Source organism: Protomyctophum parallelum, assembly GCF_964188405.1.
Source record: "Protomyctophum parallelum genome assembly, chromosome: 9".
Lineage (NCBI taxonomy): Eukaryota > Metazoa > Chordata > Actinopteri > Myctophiformes > Myctophidae > Protomyctophum > Protomyctophum parallelum.
In genome coordinates this window covers 9,090,388-9,106,940 of record NC_139706.1, presented here as the reverse complement: position 1 = coordinate 9,106,940, position 16,553 = coordinate 9,090,388, and the positions used below count along the sequence as shown (strand labels likewise).

General features: G+C 43.4%; 2 protein-coding genes across 3 annotated transcripts in view; one reads left to right on the top strand and one right to left on the bottom strand.

Moving 5' to 3' along the window:
• mtnr1ba (melatonin receptor type 1Ba) overlaps positions 1-16,553 on the top strand; it is a 100,641-nt gene that overhangs the window by 55,094 nt on the left and 28,994 nt on the right. The window contains exons 2-4 of one of the 2 annotated variants that reach the window (XM_083772838.1): positions 8,857-8,975; positions 10,095-10,439; positions 13,127-13,510. In XM_083772838.1, coding sequence (XP_083628964.1) covers positions 8,857-8,975; positions 10,095-10,439; positions 13,127-13,510 — 848 coding nt within the window. Of the gene's footprint in view, positions 1-8,856; positions 8,976-10,094; positions 10,440-13,126; positions 14,322-16,553 lie in introns of those variants that run through there. The other variant, XM_083772837.1, reaches the window with a different exon arrangement.
• On the bottom strand, positions 11,657-12,074 carry LOC310864232 (large ribosomal subunit protein eL27-like; the record flags this gene model as incomplete). Its single annotated transcript, XM_083772839.1, has 1 exon — positions 11,657-12,074. Exon 1 carries the CDS (start codon positions 12,065-12,067, stop codon positions 11,657-11,659), a length of 411 nt encoding a protein of 136 aa, XP_083628965.1. The 5' UTR covers positions 12,068-12,074.

Here is a 16,553-nt window from a genome sequence, read left to right as displayed (position 1 = left end):
GCAAAGTATTATTATTAGGGTATTATTGTTGTTAACAGCGCAAGACAGCATGGGAAATTGACGCGTCTGATGCCTCGGCATGCGCTCTGACCCAAATGTCTGACTGTATACCCCAAGTCCTGGCTGTGTTGCACTCTAATTGTCTCCACCAGGCCGAAGGCATGGGGAGAGAGTATGTTTTGCACTCCGTCTGTCCGTCCGTCCATCCGTCCGTGAACAGCTAATCTCCGGCACCATTAACAGCTGCGGTGGGGCTCAACCAAGGCCCCAGTGAGGCTCTTCAACATGGAAGCACTGGGCCCTAGTGGTACGAGGAGGGACTACAGGCGGACCCGTGGATTCATGACCGGGAAACCCCGTGCAGCTGGGCTTTAACATTGAGCGCTCAGTTGCACTTCCGCATTTGACCACCAAAATGTGGTGGCACGAGTGACAGATGTCAGATCAACATATTGAGGCGTGACAAGACACGACTGATGGGAAATGCACGTTTTCATAGTAACTGCGACCTACGGTCACAATAAATAAAATAAACAGATATATGCCCCAACTGGTTTGTTTGGAGGTGTGTGTGTGTGTGTGTGTGTGTGGGGAGGTGTGTGTGTGTGTGTGTGTGTGTGTGTGTGTGTGTGTGTGTGTGTGTGTGTGTGTGTGTGTGTGTGTGTGTGCGTGCGCATGCATTTTTGTGTTTGCTGGGGGTCCGCGGTGGGTAGACCTGCACCGTGTGTGTGTGTGTGTGTGTGTGTGTGTGTGTGTGTGTGTGTGTAGTCGCAGCTTATAGGCCTATACAAAAAATCCATTTTCATGTCAGGATACCAATTTTATCCAATCAGGAGAGAGAGAACTCACACAGTATTAAACAAAAAAGTGAAATACAAAGAACACATAGAAATGAACTGGAATGCTATAAAATGTAAGCTGAACGTGGGTTTCAAAGAGTTCAAGTGTGCCTTCAAGCTCCAACAAAAGAAACTAGAGTAGGAGGTGTACTCAGTCAGTCACAGTGGCAAATTCATATAATCTGTAGCTCTTGCATTGTTCATTATTAAATGTTCTGTTTAAAAAACCTTTCACACTACCCCATGAGTAAACTTTAAAAGCATGCAAGTTCGTAGGCAAACAAGATCATGCGTCAACAATAAAAGGAATACACCCAAAGTGATTCTACAAAATGTCTTCTAAATCAGGGGTTCTAAACCTGTGGGTCGCGACCCCTCGGGGAGTCGCCAAATTATTTTTGCAACTGAATGGCTGGGGAAATGGGAATGAAGAGTTTACATAGCACACATAATGCATGCATACACTTTCCTTAATGATTATATCTGCACGTTTCAGTATTTATTTAGGATATATTTTCTCTATTATTAATGATCAGATACAGGTGATGGTATTCCTGCCGGGCATTGCTGCCTGACGCACCTCCTCCAGTGCCTTTTGAACAGGTGTGCTGTGACACCTCACTGAACACCTCTGTGGGCCTAAACGGGTCATCGGCTGGGGACCTGCACCATTCATCAACGTTTCTAAATTAATTTTCCACATCATTTAGGTCACATACATTACATAATCTATTCTCTTCTGGCACTGCTGAAAACCTCCCTACCTCAATAGCCAGAGGCAGGATACCAGTTCTCAGCTGGGCACACAATGACCGCTGGTTTCTGGTTAGAAATGATTTATTTGACACTGCTTCATCTGGACATATGATCTAAATAGTGACTAAATAGTTTATATATATATATATACATATTCTGAAAGATATAAGACAGATCTGCCTCTCTAAAAATAGAAAGAACTTCCTTTATCCTGGGGCGAGCTATATCTGAAAAACTAGCCGGTCAAACTGCAGAACCAATATGTCAATTTGAAGCTATGATTTAATGATTCCCTGCTATCCTATAAAATGAAAAATAATCCAATGATTTACTATCTGTCAGGTTTGGTCACATTATCTTACCAGTAATTTTAACCCATTCAGGACGGGAAGCCCTTTTGGTGTTTTAAGCATTATAACCACTCTTAAAGATTCTACCAGAATGACAACGCTCCAACTGGTTATTAATTAGAAAAACACAAAACAAATATATTCTTTAACACAATGAATTATACATTTGATGAAATATGAATTATGAATGTCCCTTTTGACAGTTGAGCTGTCCCTTTAAAGTGTCCATAATCATGAAATTGTCCATGTTCACAAGCAAACTGGAAACACATATTTTCAGATGGTGGTCCGCAGCCAAATATAGATAGTTCCGGGGGTCCTTGACATAAAAAAGGTTGAGCACCACTGACATAGAAACATAGGTTTTTCAGAAAACTGTGTACCACTGGACATAATAAAGGCTCCATACCAAGCTGTCTGTAAATATATCTGACTGATAGTTATGCCATTACACACACAAACAATAACACAACAACCATAATGGTAAATGGTGCATGTCTAGCGCTTTACATAGATTGTGCATTATATTCACCCATTCACACACGCATTCAATACGCATGATGAACCACTGCGCCTTGCCGTAATAAGACCTACTTATGCATGCACTGTAACATAAATTTCTGCACTGTAGTGGCTGAGTAACCATGAGCATTATTACAACAATACAAAACATTAAATCAAACATAGTTGCCACAGTGGGCGTTATGATTGCATGAGCTCATTTATGTAGAAATAGCATAATTAGCATAATTGCAAAATGCATAACTCTAGGGTTGCCTGGCGGCTCAGCCAGTTGTGCTGAATGTCATGATTCTGCCTCGCATGCTGTGGTGGAAAAAAGTAAAAGTAACAATACTTTTTACAGATTGTCCCATTTTAAGTTTTCAAATGTCATCTTTTGAAAATAGAAGAAAAGCTTGAACATCCACCAAGGACAGCTCTTTGAATCCGACTTGTGGAGGTTTGAAAATCCTCCTTTGAACTGCGGTAAACGGGGATCAGACATAATACAGTATACGGACCTAGCAAATAACGTATAAATGGGAAAGAAAGAATTAAGTACAGTTAAATGTACATAGAGTAAGTTTCCCCCACTGCCCTCTCTCTACACTCCCCCGTTGGGATTTTTGCACGATTCCTTTCCATTGAGTGGGGTGATTCATATACATCGAGTGCTATATACACTCACCTATGTATACAGTAGCCTACGTGAAGCCAAAAATAAAACAAATGGACAAACACATACGTACTGTACGCACCAGGAATGCAGACACACAATGATTCTGTGTTCTGCTACTTCATTAATAAGTCAACTGTAGTTGTCTAAAAGTGTATTTATAGTCAAGTACTGTACACTCTATCCCGGTTCACCTAAAACAGTGGCTTTCACCCACAGAGGCCATGGACTAGATGTGTATTCTAAGGCTGCACAATATATCGTTATCATATCGCTATCGAGGTATGAACATGAGTGCAATATCAGTATCGCAAGGCTATCGCAAAATCGATATATCGTCAATATACAGCAACATTCCTCTGTTTTAGCCTGTGCCCCTCGGAACATAAACCACCACTCAGTTTCTCCCTCTTCCATGCGCCTGTTGGTGTGTATGTGTGTGCGTGTGTGACTTGTTATTATTCCGTTATTATTCCGTTTAATAATGTTTCGTTTTCAATGTTGCAACACTTAAAATACAGAATGACATTTGAACGGTAATATTGTATATCGTGTCGATAACGCAATATTTGGCATAAATGCAGAGATATGATTATTGTGTCCATATCGTCCAGCATTATTCTGCTGAATGCCTGTGCAGAATGCAAATTCCGTTTAAAAACCTAACCTAGAGTCAAAGTATACCATAGTTGAACCCTAACCATGTAGAATGTTTATGTTGTCAAGTGTGAAAAGTCCTACAGTATATGTGTTGCTGTGTGTGCAGGGCAGGCATGGGTGTGTTCCTGGACAGTCAGGTCACATTCCACTCTATAACATTCAACGAATTAGACCCTTCCTCACCCAGGAGTCAGCCCAGCTCCTTATCCAGACATCAGTCATATCAAAACTTGACTATTGTAACTCTCTCCTCACTGGCCTAGCGGCATGTGCACTTCAGCCTCTCTAATTGATCCAGAATGCCGCAGCACGCTTGGTCTTCAACCAACCAAAATTCTCACATGTCTCCCCCCGCACAGAGCACTAAACACTGATGTTGGCCAACAAAGAAACCCCTATTTGATGTATTACCATGTGTTGCTCTTGCTTACTATAAGTCGCTCTGAGCGTCTGCTAAATGCCTAAATTGTAAAAGAAAATAAATCTGAGTATGATTACATGAATATCCTGAGAGTCCTGAGAGTATGAGAATGTCCATGCAGACTGACTCTTTCGTTTGTTCACGGCATCAAACAGGAACTGGATCATGATGCTAATGAGTGTCTTGTCGTTTACTCCCCTGCCCTAGGCCCGGATGAAGGATTTGCATGCACGCACACACCTGCACGCGGACACATGATGAGTTCATTCCAGCAGCTGTCTGCTGACACGCACTCAGCACACTGCATAATATGGCAACATTTATTGCGGTTTATTGCCACATGAATCAGATCTAGAGCAAGAGTACTTCAACTGTTCCAGTAGAAGAAACTGAAAGGAGAGATAATGAAAAAGTCAGATGATGATGATGATGATAGAGTATTATCTCCAGGTTGTTGCTCAGTGCCTTGCTACGCCCTTATAACTGGTGTAGCAGGGAGAAGAATGACATTGTTGAAGTAGGGGGGGGGGGGGTTACTAAAATGGCACTGTGGGACAGGGACAAGGAGGTTGATTGCTCTGGACGTGCATTCATAGACTATAGTTCCGCATTTAACACTATTGTACCATCTAAATTAGTGTTGAAACTCAGTGGCCTTGGTGTGGGCAGCTCCATCTGTAACTGGCTATTTGATTTTCTGACGGGTAGGCCCCAGTGTGTTCGCATAGGAGAGAGAAGCTCATCCACAATTCTCACCAGAACCGGTGCGCCCCAAGGCTGCTGCCTCAGTCCTCTGCTGTACAGCTTGTTTACGTTTGATTGTGTCGCAAGATATGAGAATAACATCATAATTAAATTTCCGGATGATACCACAGTGATCGGACTAACAACTGACGGTGATGAGAGGGCCTATAGGAGGGAGATAGAGGATCTAACTCTATGGTGCGATAACAACAACCTCTCACTTAACACCAATAAGACCAAAGAAATCATTGTAGACTTTAGGAAGTCCAAAGGTATCCACACCCCCATTTCCATCAAAGGGTCATCTGTCGACATAGTTGATAACTTTAAATTCCTGGGCATACATATCACAGACACATTCACATGGTCACTCAACAACGAGTACATCCTCAAGAAGGCGCAGCAGCGACTGTACTTTCTGAGGCGCCTTAAAAAAGTACAAAAGGACTAGTGAACTTTTATCGCTGTATAATTGAAAGTGTCTTAACTGGCTGTATCACAGTGTGGTACGGTAACACGACCGCTCAGGATTGCAATAGGTTGCAGAGGACCATTAAAACAGCAGCTAAAATCATCGGCACTACAGAATTACCCAGTCTCCATAACATCTACATCACTCGCTGTATGAAAAAAGCCCATAACATCATGGAAGACACCAGCCACCCCGCAAATACCCTGTTCAAACTACTCCCTTCCAAAAAACGCTACCAGAGCATCAAATCTCATACCACCCGTCTCAGTAACAGTTTTTACCCCAAGGCAGTCAGGCTGCTGAACAGCTGACCTTGAACTGTATTGCACTTCACTTCACTTGCACTTTTCTTTTCCTGTTTTTTGTCTTTTCTTGCACTATAGATGTTTGTTTATGTCCTGTGTATGTAAGACTGAGAGAGCAAAATAATTTTCATTGTATGTATACTCTGTATCTATACAAATGACAAATAAACCTGAACCTGAAACTGAACCTGAACCATTACATTGCGTATGCAAATGGCAACCTCTGGGACTATACGTTGTTGCCCCAAATCAATTCAAGTGGCGTATATGGAGCTTATCATGCCATTTAATAGCAGAAATATTAAAGTGGAGGACAGTAAAGCAGGTATACCAGTGACAGACAGCAGTGCCAAATGCGGTGGCTTAATCTAAATGCAAATTCCATGTAAGTGCCAAGTGGCCTTATGATACATGGGTTCTGGGTCGTTGCCTAACCAGATCGAATCGATCAGCTTCACCTTTATTAGCTTATACGACTTGGTAATTGAGTCACCAATCTTTTTTTCCAGCAGTAACTAAAGAAAGTGTCAGAGACCTCTCGGGCTCTCACGGGGACAAAGTAGCCTAACAAGATTGCTGAGAGAGAGGACGACAATAATAAAGCAAATGGTGGATTCCGTGCTGTCAAGCAAATGAAAAAGCCGTCACTAAATGTGATAAGTTTAGTATTAACAACCTTGAGATATCTCGAGAAAAGCTATTATTACTTTCTTGGCCATTCAAAATAATTGTTTTACCTAATTTTAGCTTCCGTCACTAGCCTCCATAGACCTCCCATGGTCCACATACCAATCCTCTGTGCACGCCTCACGTTACCGCCTATGGTAATGGGAAGGGAATGTGTTAATGCAAATAATTCAATAATATTGGCAAGCACACTACTATTGTTCATTCTTTGTTGCGACAAAATGGTAGCAATACAATTACATGATAGCTTTCACGAGGTAATTAGATGCCGTGTACCCGTTGTCATCCAATTATAGGTCAGAGACGCCAGATAATGAGCAGTGCGACACAAGTCATTTGGCAAAATCTCCAATTTAAGTGCTCCATAAATGTTTTGATTGTTTATTTTTTCTTCAAGTGATAAATGCATGAACTGTCTCATTGACTGACTTGACCGGTGGGCAGCACACATGCAGCAAACTGGAATGGAATGTGATGCCGTTGGAAGGAAATGAATGAGCATTAGCAGTGATGGACAGCAACAAAGCAATGATTTTCTTTCTATTACAATCTAATCTGAATGTAATCTGTAACCTACTTAACTTCTTGGATACTTCTGACTCTCACGCCACTACATTTCAAGACATTATTTGATTACATTTATGGGAAGGGGAAAAAGTAGACCTACATTATTAAGTACATTATTTCCAACTACCTCCCCACTATGTGGTCGAAGGTACCCTGACCCACCTCTTTTGGACATGCCCAAAACTGTATACATTTTGGTGTGATGAATGTAAATGGTTTGGTTTTCAGATGTTTATGGATGTGTGTTTGAACCTGATACCTGACCCAGAGACCGCACTTTTTGGTTCTTCTCAAATACTGTCAAATCACAATGTTTCGGTACAAAATACAATGACGTATGGTAATTGCAAAAAAAGTGATTCTAAGACTTTGGAAATCAGATGATGTACCTCACTTCAAGACTTGGTTAAAGGACCACTTCACCACTTTTCAACCTATCTTCATATAATAGGTCCTCAATAATCATGATAAAAATGGGACGTTTTGCCCTACTCAGTCTGTGTCTCATAGGAGGGCTGTGGGCAGTTCAGAAACCTGTCCACCAGTGACATCATCGTTAGGTACTGTAGATGTTTTTTAAGCAAGATCTTTTTTTTTACAAAAATGTTTAGATTTTTATTATCGTGAGAACGAGTTTCTATTAGCTGGGATTCCCCATCGATGATGTCACTGGTGGACAGGTTTCTGAACTGCCCACAGCCCTCCTTTGAGACACAGACTGAGTAGAAAACAATTCTATCATGATTATTAGTGAGGACCTATTATATGAAGATGGGTTGAAAAGTGGTGAAGTGGTCCTTTAACTAGCCTATAGGCTAAATATGGCGAAAATTCGCTATGATATAATGGACAATTCAAGCAAGTTCTATGTCATATGGCAGCTATTCTTAGATCACCTGCTCAAATGATCACACTGAACCTACTCAGTAGCCTATTTAGTTCCTATGTATGTCCTCCACTTTTCATACACTCTCTAAGCAGTGTAATTTATTGTAATGAAATTACTTGTTCTGAATGCCCTGTTTTTTTTGTCTTTATTTGAAAAAAACCCATAATAAAAATAAGTACATATACTTGGATGTTTCACAAAAAGGGTCATTTCATCGTCTACGCAGGCTTTTGTGAACGCCCCAGACCGTTTTTAAGTTGCTTGATTCAGTATTTAGATATTCAATATTCATTTTAGCTGCCCCGCCCCCTTCCTATACAAATCCATCGTAACTTCAAACACCATTTTAACCATTAGTCCACTTGCCAGAATGTGAACCCAGGCATGTTGAGTACACCAACGTTTTATGTTTATGTTTTATGTTGACGGCCATACGTAGCTGTCAACACAAATGTAACCCAGACGTTTTTATTTCCAGGGAGAAAAAAAAAAGTCTGGGTCCAAGTCCACTTCAATTTGGCATAGAGTAGCGCAAACGTCGATCACTCTCTGCTGATTTCTGATCGTCTGCACCTTTGTTAAATTGACGCACACCCGTACACACACACTCCTCTCTCTCTCTGTCGCTCTAATGAATTAGTCTCATGTCCAGCAGCTGCGCACAGTTTATCCCGGCGGATCCTGCCGGGAGCTGCCTATGCCATAGAAAGCATAGGTGAGTTCCAGGCTAACACAAATATGATGACGGCTATGGCCGTCTTTAGCCTAAGGAGTGTTTTTTGTGCAAAACTAATGCTTGGAATGGATTCAGCATTACGAAAACCCCCTAGTTTGACATGTCACATGCTACTTAAAGCATGATGAAATTCAGGTGTTTTTTTTTCTTCCTTATAGGTTGTTAATGGTATGGTCACATTACTCACATATTATTCGCCAATAATGAAAATTGCACTCTCTCTCTCTCTCTCTCTCTCTCTCTCTCTGTAAAGGAAACGTGTTTGTGGTGAGCCTGGCATTTGCTGACCTGGTGGTGGCATTCTACCCTTACCCGATGGTGCTGTACGCCATATTCCACGACGGGTGGTCCCTAGGCGAAACCCAGTGCAAGGTGTGTAACTGTAGTGCTGCGTTCACACGAGGCATATGCAAGGATGCAAAAGATCACATCGTATTTGTCGCTTTGTATATCTGTTGCTCACACGGTCGTTGACGGCATCAAGCGTGGTGTCCGTAGTGACATGTGTCGGAGGCACAGTGACCAGCAGGGGAGATTGAAAAACAACAACTATCGAGCATGGAGTCTCAACTGCGAGCCCTTTTGGACCTAAGCATTATTTATATGCATTGGAAACAATGGAAACGGGCAAGAAGACGCCGCCGCAAGTTTTCGTCAGCAACAATTGCAGCTATAGTTGTAGCTTTATGCAGCAGCTACAAACTTCGGATTTTCTAAGTAGCTTCATGTCGCTGGCTTCCATTGACAATGAATGGTAGACTGAATCTTTGCATCTGCCCGTGTGAACGCACCATATGACTCAAAGCTTTACCGTATCTATACAGTATTATTCATGCTGTGATCCGTTTAGTTTGACCTCTTTCTTTTCTGTCTCTCTCTCTCAAGTCAGGTAGGTTATTGTGTGCCAGTAATGTTGCAGGGAATTCGCCAATCAGGATGGAATTTGAAAAGTCTAACCTAAAATTGATCACTTGACTTTGAGAATTTATGAGAGTAATATAATATACAAACTGTTAATACAAATCAATCAAGCAAGCATATATGAGTGCTAAAACTCAAAGTTTGACTGTATCTACACACTAAACCCAAGCGTTTAGGTTATAAAGGTTATAAACACTTATTTGTAACACTTTTTAAACGTGTCAGTGTTTAGATTATAAACAGAATAACATGTTTAATCGCCCGTAACACTTTTTAAACACATAAACGTGTTTAGTCAGTCATATAGGTGTTTAGAATTCAAACACTAGGAGTTCTCGTGAGGTTTTTGAGTGAACTCGTGTTCTACTGTATTTTATGACCATTAATAAACATTTGCCATTTTATTATTACACACTGGTGTTTATGTTTTAAACGTGTCACATGTTCCAGGGATTTACAGTGTACAATACAGTGTTATGCATGCTGTGATCCGTGTTGTTTGACCTCTTTCTTTTCATTCTCTCTCTCTCCCTCCGTCTCCCCCTCTTCCCCCCCCCCCCCCCGTCTCAGGTCAGCGGCTTCCTGATGGGCCTGAGCGTCATCGGCTCCATCTTCAACATCACGGGCATCGCGGTCAACCGCTACTGCTACATCTGCCACAGCTTCGCCTACGACAAGCTGTACAGCTTCCGCAACACGCTGCTGTTCGTGGCGCTCATCTGGGTGCTGACCGTGCTGGCCATCGTGCCCAACTTCTTCGTGGGCTCGCTGCAGTATGACGCACGCGTCTACTCGTGCACCTTCGACCAGGCCGTGAGCACGTCCTACACCGTCACCGTGGTGGTCATCCACTTCTTCGTGCCCATCGCCGTGGTCACCTTCTGCTACCTGCGCATCTGGATCCTGGTGATCCAGGTGATTTCATAGCCTAGTCTCTTGAATGGTTTTCATTTCGTTTTTAAGTCACGTTTTAGTCACCTGGAATGTTTTAGTGTTAGTCTAGTTTTATAGTCGATTAAATATCATAAGATTTTAGACGACTTGGTCACCTTGATGCCATCGTAATGACAGATTTTACACTTGCAGAAAATAGCCGATTTGCAAGCCTGTAGATCTGCTATTTTCAGCATGCAACCAAATGTAAAATGACTTATACTGGATCTCTTGTCCACTAGTCCCTTCCTAACATTTTTGTCTAGGTATTATTTGTTGACGAAATTGTCAATATATTTAGTCTTAGTTTTAGTCAGTTTTCATTTAGTTTCCATTTAGTTTTTGTCAGTGAAAAAAGGTAGTCTACAAGAACGAAATTGTCACATTATTAGTCGACAAAATCAACAATGCTACTATCATCACTCAAGTTGTGTCCTGGTGACCCAGTTGAGTAGGGAAGGAGCTCGAAACCAAAAGGCCCACCCAGATAGTAGACAGAGACTTGGTGCATGTGTCAGGCATGCCCAAATAAGGAGTGTTATGTTGTCAGAGCAGGCCAGGTCCATATATGGACCATGGGCAGGGGCCCTGTCCAGAGCCCGGGCAGTTTTTGGGGCGGTTCTGGACAACCGTGAGTCCGACCGACTCAACACCGGGCACTACACCCCCTGTGGTGTTGTGGAAGTTGGAAATGCATGCCCCACCCAGATATTATGTCTGTATCCCTTTTATGCCCTTTTATATGGAGGTCTTTGTCAGACATGCCCAAATATGGAGCCTATGCAGACGTCAGAATGATGTCAGAACAGGCCAGCTCCATATATGGGCCCTGTCCAGATCCCGGGCAAAACCCAACAATGATTTACGTTCGGACACTGACGTCATGTGACGTATACACGATTGTCACGTATTTCAGCAGGTCACCAATTTCACCATTAGGTACTGGCGGAAGGAGCTGGTCACTGTTTGTGTCTGAGATCTAGTCAGATAACCTCCAATGATGTAAGTAAGTAGCCTTGCCGAGCCATGGGGCCCATAGGGCAGGAGCCTATCTCCTGTTTCTGTAGCGTGAGGCAGCATGATGTACAAGTACACCCCCTGGACATGACGCTAGTATGTCGCAGCTGAGCTGGTCTCCAATGAGGTGCTAATATGAAATTCTCTTTTTTTTATCTTAATTTTTTTTTCCTTCTGTAGACCTAGAATCTGAGCTTCTGGAAGAACCACTTGTTCTTGCTGGTCTTGTACCTCTCCTCAAACTTGACCTTGGCTTCCCGCCTGGCCTTTCGCTTCAGGGCAGGGTCCCTAAAGATGTCCTTATTGATCACAGTTTTGTCAAGGGGGATGTCTACAGAGTATCTGGTGGGCATAATGTGATTGTAGTTGAGCATCTTTACGAAGGCCTTGATCTTGGACCTCTTGGCAATCTTCTTCTTGCTCATGGATGAGGTCACCTTGCGAGGGTAGCGGTCGATACCTGAGACCAGAGCGTGGCTGTAGGGACGGTCAGACGTGCCATCATCGATGTTGCTCACTATGACGGCTTTACGCCCGGCGTAGCGTCCAGCAAGGACCATCACCACCCTGCCCGCTTTCATCAACTTGCCCATATTGGTGTTGTTGAATGAAGAGCACTATCGGTCTTTTCACCTTATATAATGTGATGTGACGTCATGCTGTCAACCGTTTCCGTGGCGACATGCCATATGTTCTATTTAGGATGATGATCACTATGTTACTCCTAGTTTAGATGTAAGGTGCAAAAAGGGGTAAACTGTGATGCGAGCCACTTTGCACAGGTGTTTTAAGAAAAGTGATGATATACGTGAAGGCCGTGTTTTCTTTATTACTTTTTACTGTAATCGGCTGCGTATGACGGTGGTGTCGCTCGGCCAATCACGGACCAAGTATGTATGTATGTATGTCGGTGGCGTCGCTCGGCCAATCAGGGACCAAGAACAGCGATTGGCTGGGTATGTACTGTATGTCGGTACATTCCACCCGGCAATGAGAAACCACTGTTCTCGATGACGTAACTAAAGTACGTTTCAAAATTGGTATAAGGTCGATAGAGGGTATGTATCGGCTGGGTCTGTGGATCAATGAGGGACCTAGACAGCAGAAGAGAGCTTTAGGACTCAGAGCAGCAGTCGCACCAGCAGTGGTGAGCGCACCTCATTGCGCGCTCTGCTTGCGCACAAGTAGGCCATACATGTATGTACTTGTGTGCAATGCGCAAGTTGGCAGCTCGACAGAGTGCATTTCTAGTTTATAATGCATCCAGCATTCTTAGTATGATTTTTACCAGTTCTTGGTGTCTCCATTGCCCGGCAAGGGTTTTCTTCCGCATGGTGACGTCATTGATAATTTTACCTCCGTCCACATCTGTATCAACGATCTTTAGCATTTATCTCGGAATTGAAGGTGATCATACCAAACATCGATGTTTTAGGAACTCAATAAAAAACCCTGCGACCTCGCGGTACCATATCAGCGCTTGTGATGAAAATGAAAGTATCTAGCGAGTGCCCCGGCAATGATTGATTGTTACTTCCGGTTCATCAAATCAGCTGGTGGCTCTTCAACAGCAGAACTCAGCGGCTGAAAAAAGCGTGGCACGGACAGTACTTAAGTAAATGCACTCAGTTACTTTTCCCCACCACTTGCAGGTGAGGCGCAAGGTCAAGTCGGAGATGCGACCGCGGCTCAAGCCCAACGACATGAGGAACTTCATCACCATGTTCGTGGTGTTCGTGCTGTTCGCCATCTGCTGGGCGCCGCTCAACCTCATCGGCCTGGCGGTGGCCATCAACCCCGAGGGGGTGGTGCCGCACCTGCCCGAGTGGCTCTTCGTGGTCAGCTACTTCATGGCGTACTTCAACAGTTGCCTTAACGCCATCATATATGGCCTGCTGAACCAGAACTTCCGCAAGGAGTACAAGCGCATCGTCACGTCCATGTGGAAGCCGCGCCGCTTCTTCCAGGAGACGTCACGGGGCGGCACCGAGGCCATGAGGAGTAAGCCGTCGCCGGGGTTCAACAACAACGACCAGGTGAACGGAGAGGGAGAGACGCTGTGATGGAAACCCTGACTGACCGACACACACACACACACACACACACACACACACACACACACACACACACACACACACACACACAATACTAGCGGATTTGAGTGTCATCAACCCATATCAACCAGTAGGTTACTTAACAAGACATTACAATAGAGCCAGTAGACCACTCTACTGGAGCGGAGATGTTGTTGTCAGCCATAGTACGATCTGGCCTTGGTTGCACTGTCTGACTACTAACTCTAACCTCCATCTTAACCGGTCATGTACGTAAGTAAACATAAAGCAAAGTTGTTGTATACTAGCGCAGTTTCACAATGTTTTCGCTTCGGCGGCAGCATCAGTTTCACCAGTATTTCACCTCTATAGGCTCCAGTAGAGCCTCTACTTGCTCCACGGCCTGGTCTTGATGAGTAACCTACTGGTGATTATGGATTTAGAACACTTGGTTCACTCACACACACACACACACACACACACACACACACACACACACACGCACACGCACACACACGTCACACACGTCACACACGTCACACACAGTATACTCCTTGTTATTCCTCATCATTCACAGCGCCCCCGCCGGCCTCCAAACTCTCTGGCTATGTTGTGGGTCAAAGAGGCGGAGAGAGAGAGAGAGAGAGAGAGAGAGAGAGAGAGAGAGATGGCGGTGGGAGTAAATTAAGCACACAGTCAAATGTTCTTGGTTAAATGAACTCTGAGGTGCACAGATGGAACCAAGCGTTCTTGGCGTTCTCTCAGGCTTAACCCATGTTGGGCGGGAACCCCTTTTGGTGTTTTAAAAATAGCAGATCTACAAGCTCATAGCCCGCCACAGAGTGACGCGCTACGAGCTTGTAGATCTGCTATTTTTTGAAAAATCGTTAAAATGTGGCGCAAATCATTGAATATATATTTCAGTGCGGACATTTTTAACTAAAATATTTGCTTCTGGGGGGTCCCTACATATTTTGAGATGGGGGTCCGTGGCCCAATAGAGATACATCTGGGGGTCCTTGACATGAAAAGGGTTGAGCACCAAAGACATAGAAACATGTTTTTTCAGAAAAATGTGATTTTTCAGAAATGTTAGGACCCCAGTCCAAAATGGGTTAAATTAATAGAGGGTTTACTGTGTGCATAGGGAAAGAGAGAAAAATAATGGGAACGCAAAAAAGACAAGTGTGGCGATTGAGATTGTTTTTTTGAAGAGTGCCATTCATAAAGCATTATATTCTCTAACTTATTAATGTATCATAGTATGTACAGTACACCTCAGGGTGCCTGCCTCCTCTGCTGCTTGGGCAATATACATATGATGAAAGCGGAGGCACCAAGAGTTTATTTGCATATATTTTTTACACCACGGATCTCATGTTGTTGCTCCAAAAGTACTAATAATTTCATTATCCTCATGATTTTTTTCTGTACTGTACTATAAAGTATTTGGCACTCCAAATTATCATAAGGGTATATATAGTGGTGTACAATGTTGATTGATTACTGTGTCTCATTTTGACCAAAAAGAACTCCCATCAATTTTCCCATGCCTTTAAAAAAAAGAATAATGACATACATAGGTTTAGCTAGTGTCCCACAAATTGGAAAATGCCTCAAACTCGTTAATGAGCATTTCCATGGTTTGTCAAAGGTGCCTAATTATTTTGCATATCGCCTCAAAGTGAAGATTTTGCCAAAATAAAATATAAAAATATAAAAACAAACAAACCATGCTAACAACAGGAACATTCTAGGGTTATTATTTGTAGTCTCAGACCATTGTGCTACAGGCTACACATCATCAGCAGACCAGGTCGTTTCCAGTGCTGAATCTCCTTCGCCTTTGAGTAAGGACGTGCTGTGATTGGCCAGTGCACTTGTGCAAGGACGCACCGTGATTGACCAGTAGCCACTTTGAGTGGCAGTCGGGGAAAACGCATATTCTCTGCCTATCGGGTTGCGGAGTCGGCTCTAGCGAAGTTCGCCACGTTCGACGCAGCAACTCGCGCGCTTTAGCTCTCTCGGTGGTGTCTCTTGTGGCTCAAGTTTGCTTGAGACGGCGCCCCTCCGTCGCGGTCTAAAACTGCACTTGGAAGGGGACGTGACCATTTACTCAAACTCGAAGGTGATTCAGCACTCGCGTTCTAACACGATCACACACACTGGGTCATCAAGTGGTTCCCAGCGATCCGTGTTCTCGGAAAACCTGTGCAGAAAACCAAACGGCAGATCAGCACGATTGATCTGCTATAGAGCACCGAAGTCCTGACGTCACTGTCAGTAGAGGGCGCCAGTCCACAGGTTCGTGTCCTTTTTATTTGCATTGTAATCCCCATAGGGGGATTTTAGATCTCTTCACATAAGAACTGTGTTTGAAATATAAACCGATCATCTTCACTCATATGGATATGAAGCATCGACTGAAGGTGGAAATGTACAAATATACCCAAAGAGTAACACAATAAGCGGTAGAAACGAGTCAAACAACCCAGAGACTACATTTCCGGTAGGCTGGGTGGCTGCAGCCGCCCGTCGCACAACATAAACTGACATGTTAATTAAAAAATATATATACATTTTTATTGATAGTTAATGTTTCATGGTTAGTACGAGTCGAGTCACCGCCAGCTGAGCTTAGGTCAACGAGGAATCTCAGGAACGCAATGTGTTGTCAGCTGGGCGTGACGTATATTAGCAGTGACATTGCGTTCATATGTAGTTTCAAGGCTTTTGCGGCAAAATTAATTCAATTTTCTCCGGAAACTGGCTGTATCAAATATGAATGGACATCATTAACGACGCACAGCCACCCCCCTGACAGAAAGGCCGGGATGATCGGTTTATTTTTCAAACACAGTTCTTATATGAAACGACCTAAAATCCCTCTATGGGGATTACAATGCAAATAAACATGAACCTGTGTACTGGCGCCCTCTACTGAAAGTGACGTCAGACTTTGGTGCTCTATTTTCAACGACGATATTTAAAGACGGAGTGCCGTGAACCCTAAAACATGATCATC